Source organism: Rhinopithecus bieti, unplaced genomic scaffold, assembly GCF_001698545.2.
Source record: "Rhinopithecus bieti isolate Rb0 unplaced genomic scaffold, ASM169854v2 scaffold_39273, whole genome shotgun sequence".
In the NCBI taxonomy this organism is placed as follows: domain Eukaryota; kingdom Metazoa; phylum Chordata; class Mammalia; order Primates; family Cercopithecidae; genus Rhinopithecus; species Rhinopithecus bieti.
Window position 1 is genome coordinate 160,522 of NW_016816078.1, and position 3,703 is coordinate 164,224.

Sequence of the window (3,703 nt, forward strand, 5' to 3'; positions counted from 1 at the left end):
TTTTTTTTTTTTTTTTTTTTTTGTGAGAGTCTTCTTGCTCTGTCACCCAGGTTGGAGTGCAGTGGCATAATTATGGCTCACTCACACCCTTGACCTTCTGGGTTCAAGTGATCCTCCTCCTACCTCAGCCTCCTGAGTAGCTGGTACTGCAGGCACCCACCACTATCTCAGCTAATTTTTTTTTTTGTTCTGTAGACATGGGGTCTCCTTATGTTGCCAGGGCTGATCTCAAACTCCTAAGCTCAAGCAATCCTCCTGCCTTGGCCTCCCAAAAAGCTGGGATTCATTTCTCTTGCTTCTCCTGTGGTCTGTAGTAGGTAGGCTTTTCAAAGCCCAAGAAAAATGCATATTGAACAAACAAAGCTTTCTGGAAGAGCAAGAAGAGGAAACTACCCCGTGTCAGGAACAAATGATTTGAGAGTGAAAAGAAAGCTACTGCCTGCCCTCATGGTTACATGTTTTAGTGTCATATGTTTTTCTTAACATTGAGTTTATATCAAGAATCAAGACACAGTAAGAAATGGGTTCACTCCAGGATTCCCAATCATGAAAAAGGAAAGTTGTTTTTCTTAGACATCTGTCCTGGGATCTCAGCACCATGAATAAAGCCATTTCCAAGAGGACTCCCCGAATCTTCTGCTCTGGACGTAGAAATGTTTGCCAGCCATCAGGGTCCAGCTTGTCACCTGCCAGTCAGAGCCTTAGGGGTCTCTAGAGAGAGTTTTGCAGGTGACCTTCGACATGCGTCCAGCTTGACTTCGGGAGCTGCCAAATTGAAGTGACCTCTAGTACTTAACTTGGACAAGACAGGGAAGCAGAATCCGGTGGGTTTGCTGGGCACCAGGCTTGTGTGCAGGCGGCTGTGGTTGTCTCCTTGTTGCTGCTGCGGGAGAGACCCAGAGAGGAATTGGTGGGTGGTGGCGAAATCTCACCCCCAGGCGAGACTCCAAGTCTGAGAGCCCGCAGGTGTGGCTGGGGAGTGGCTTCGTCGTCATGGGTTCTATATGGCTCTTCAGGTTGCAAGGAAGGTGGCCTGTGCCACTTTCTACTCATGAGATGAAGTTTCCAATAAAGGTGTCTGGCACAGGCTCATAGGGAACAGAATGAAGCGAGGACATGTTCTGACTTCTTTCTCTGGTGCTTGGTTCCTTTTCCGAGAGCCTAGGAGGGCCACCCAGGCTGGGTGAGCTGATGTGTCCCCGTGGCCCTGGGCCACCCCATCCTGTAATCCACAGTGCAGACATCAGCAGCTCTCTCTGCTGCCTGGTTCTTGGCCTCCACCCACCCTTGCTGGTGTTCCTTTAGTATCCAGACCCCTTAGTGGGAACAGACCCCAGGGTGCTGTCCTTGGCCTCTGCTGTCTTCACACAGTCTCTTCTGGCCACTTCCAGTCCCTCAACCACAACTGGTCATCCAGATCTCTCCTTATGGGGGCTCCACCCATCCTCACATTCCTCAATGCTGAAGAAATTCATATTGTAGCCAATCCAGCACTCCTCACCTGGCTTAATTCCGTCAGTAGCACCACCATTTCCAAGTCATTTAGGCCTGAAACCTCAAAGCCACTGCAACCTCCCTCATCTCCCCTGTTCAGTCATCAAATCCTGATCTCCAACCCCACTATTTTCTGCACCTGCTCCCCACTTTCCATTCCTAAGACTCCCTTCTCACTCACCGTTCACTAATTACTGCTAGAAGTATTCTATTAGCTCTATTTCCTCCTGATGTCCCTATCGCCTGTTCATACACACACACACTACATGCATGCACACACACACTCACATTGCACATGCTACACATGCACACTGCACACATACATGAATATACACACATGTACCTGCATGCACACACATATATACACATACACACTAAACATATGCACGCACATAATGCATATATATATGCACATGTTTTGCACACTTGTACACACACATGCATACATGCACATGCAGATACACACACAAGCACATATACACCACATGTGTGTGCACACATATACATGCACTTGCAGTATGCATGCACACATACATAGACACACACATACATACACATTCATCTCATACCCCAAATAGTACATATACCTCTGCCAAATTCATTTTTCCAGAGCAAAATCCAAACCCCATAGCCTGAGGTTCAGGGCCCTGATCTGCTTCACTGGGACCAACCACATCAGCCTCCAAGCTCCACATGGTGCTCCAGCCACCTGGATCCCTGGCCACCCCCCAGCAAAGCCCCCAGATCCTTCTTCCCTGTCTGCTCTTCATGTGCCCCAGGCTTAGCAGCCCAGAGTTCTACATTCTATGAGACCTTTCCATCTTTTTGTCCTCCAAAGAGATGACAACACAGCACCTTGCGACAAACATCTGTCAATAAATGAATTCCCATCCCAAAAGGCTCCGGGGAAGGACTCAGGTCAGGGTGATTGCCGAGTCTCACAGAGCTGGCAGCCTGGGTTCCCTTGCCATGCAGCCGCTGCAGCTCAAAGAGCCCCCGGGTCAGGTACTGGGGTACTAGACGTGGGGAGAGTGTGGCCTGGCTGAGCACCATGGGACTCAGGGAACTTACATAGAATGGACGTCTTCTGCTTCTAGTCAGTGCCTGGCAGGAGACTAACTAGTAATCTAGGTGACTAGTAAGGGCATAGGATATTGCTTAGCATGTAGTATGTCTCTAAATGAAAGCTGGTCCTACTGAAGCTCACCACAGTCTGGCTCCCGGTCACGTGCCCTCCGCTGTTCCCTAGGCACTGGGACGCTGTGCTGACTGCTCTGCAGAAGGAACAGGAGGCTCCCCATCGAGGCTGGCTGCAGCTGCAGGAGGCTGACCTGTCGGCCCTTCGACTGTTGGAGGCCCTGCTGCAGACTGGACCCCACCTGCTGCTTCAGACATATGTTTTTCTAGCCTCAGGCTTCACAGATATTGTGCCAGGTGAGTAACTTTCACCACAGAACACAGACTGTCTGGCAGCCGAAGGGGGACAGGAACGTGAACCTCTTTAGCAAAACCCTCCCTTCGAGATTTCCTCTGCTTAGGAGCATTAGGGCACCTGGAGCTCACTAGCCCAAGATGATGCTTAAAACTGGCTTTTGCTGGTGCATTGAGTTTACAGAGAGTTGGCTCCCTTCTTTCTTAAGGGTCATGTTCTAAAGTCAGCCCATAAGATAGAAATTGCTCATAATCAAAATTACCCTGAAAACGCCTTGGAAAGACTGCCTGTCCATCAACTCAATGCGCATGTTTTTCTTGTATCTTTAGTCATTAGAATAATTCTTGGCCGGGCACAACACTCACACCTGTAGTCCCAGCACTTTGGGAAGCTGAGGTGGGCGGATTGCTTGAGCCCAGGAGCTCAAGACCAGCCTCAGCCTGGCGAAAACCCATCTGTACCAAAAAATACAGAAATTAGCCAGGCATGGTGGCGTGCAGTTGTAGTCCCAGCTATTCATGAGGCTGAGGTGGGAGCATGACTTGAGGCCAGGAGTTTGAGGCTGCAGTGAGCCGTGTTGCACCACTGCACTCCAGTCCAGGTGACAGAGTGAGACCCTGTAAAGAAAGAAGGAAAGAGAGAGAGAGAGAGAGAGAGAGAGAGAGAGAGAGAAAGAGAGACAGAGAGAGAGAGAGAGAAAGAGAGAAAGAAAGGAAGGAAGGAAGGAAGGAAGGAAGGAAGGAAGGAAGGAAGGAAGGAAGGAGGGAGGGAGGGAGG

The 3,703-nt window shown here is 49.7% G+C and overlaps 1 protein-coding gene across 1 annotated transcript in view; it reads left to right on the forward strand.

Annotated features, from left to right (window-relative positions):
• XKR5 (XK related 5) overlaps positions 1 to 3,703 on the forward strand; it is a 27,257-nt gene that overhangs the window by 8,602 nt on the left and 14,952 nt on the right. Inside the window, exon 3 of the mRNA XM_017854323.1 lies at positions 2,744 to 2,928. Coding sequence (XP_017709812.1) covers positions 2,744 to 2,928 — 185 coding nt within the window. The remainder of the gene's footprint in view (positions 1 to 2,743; positions 2,929 to 3,703) is intronic.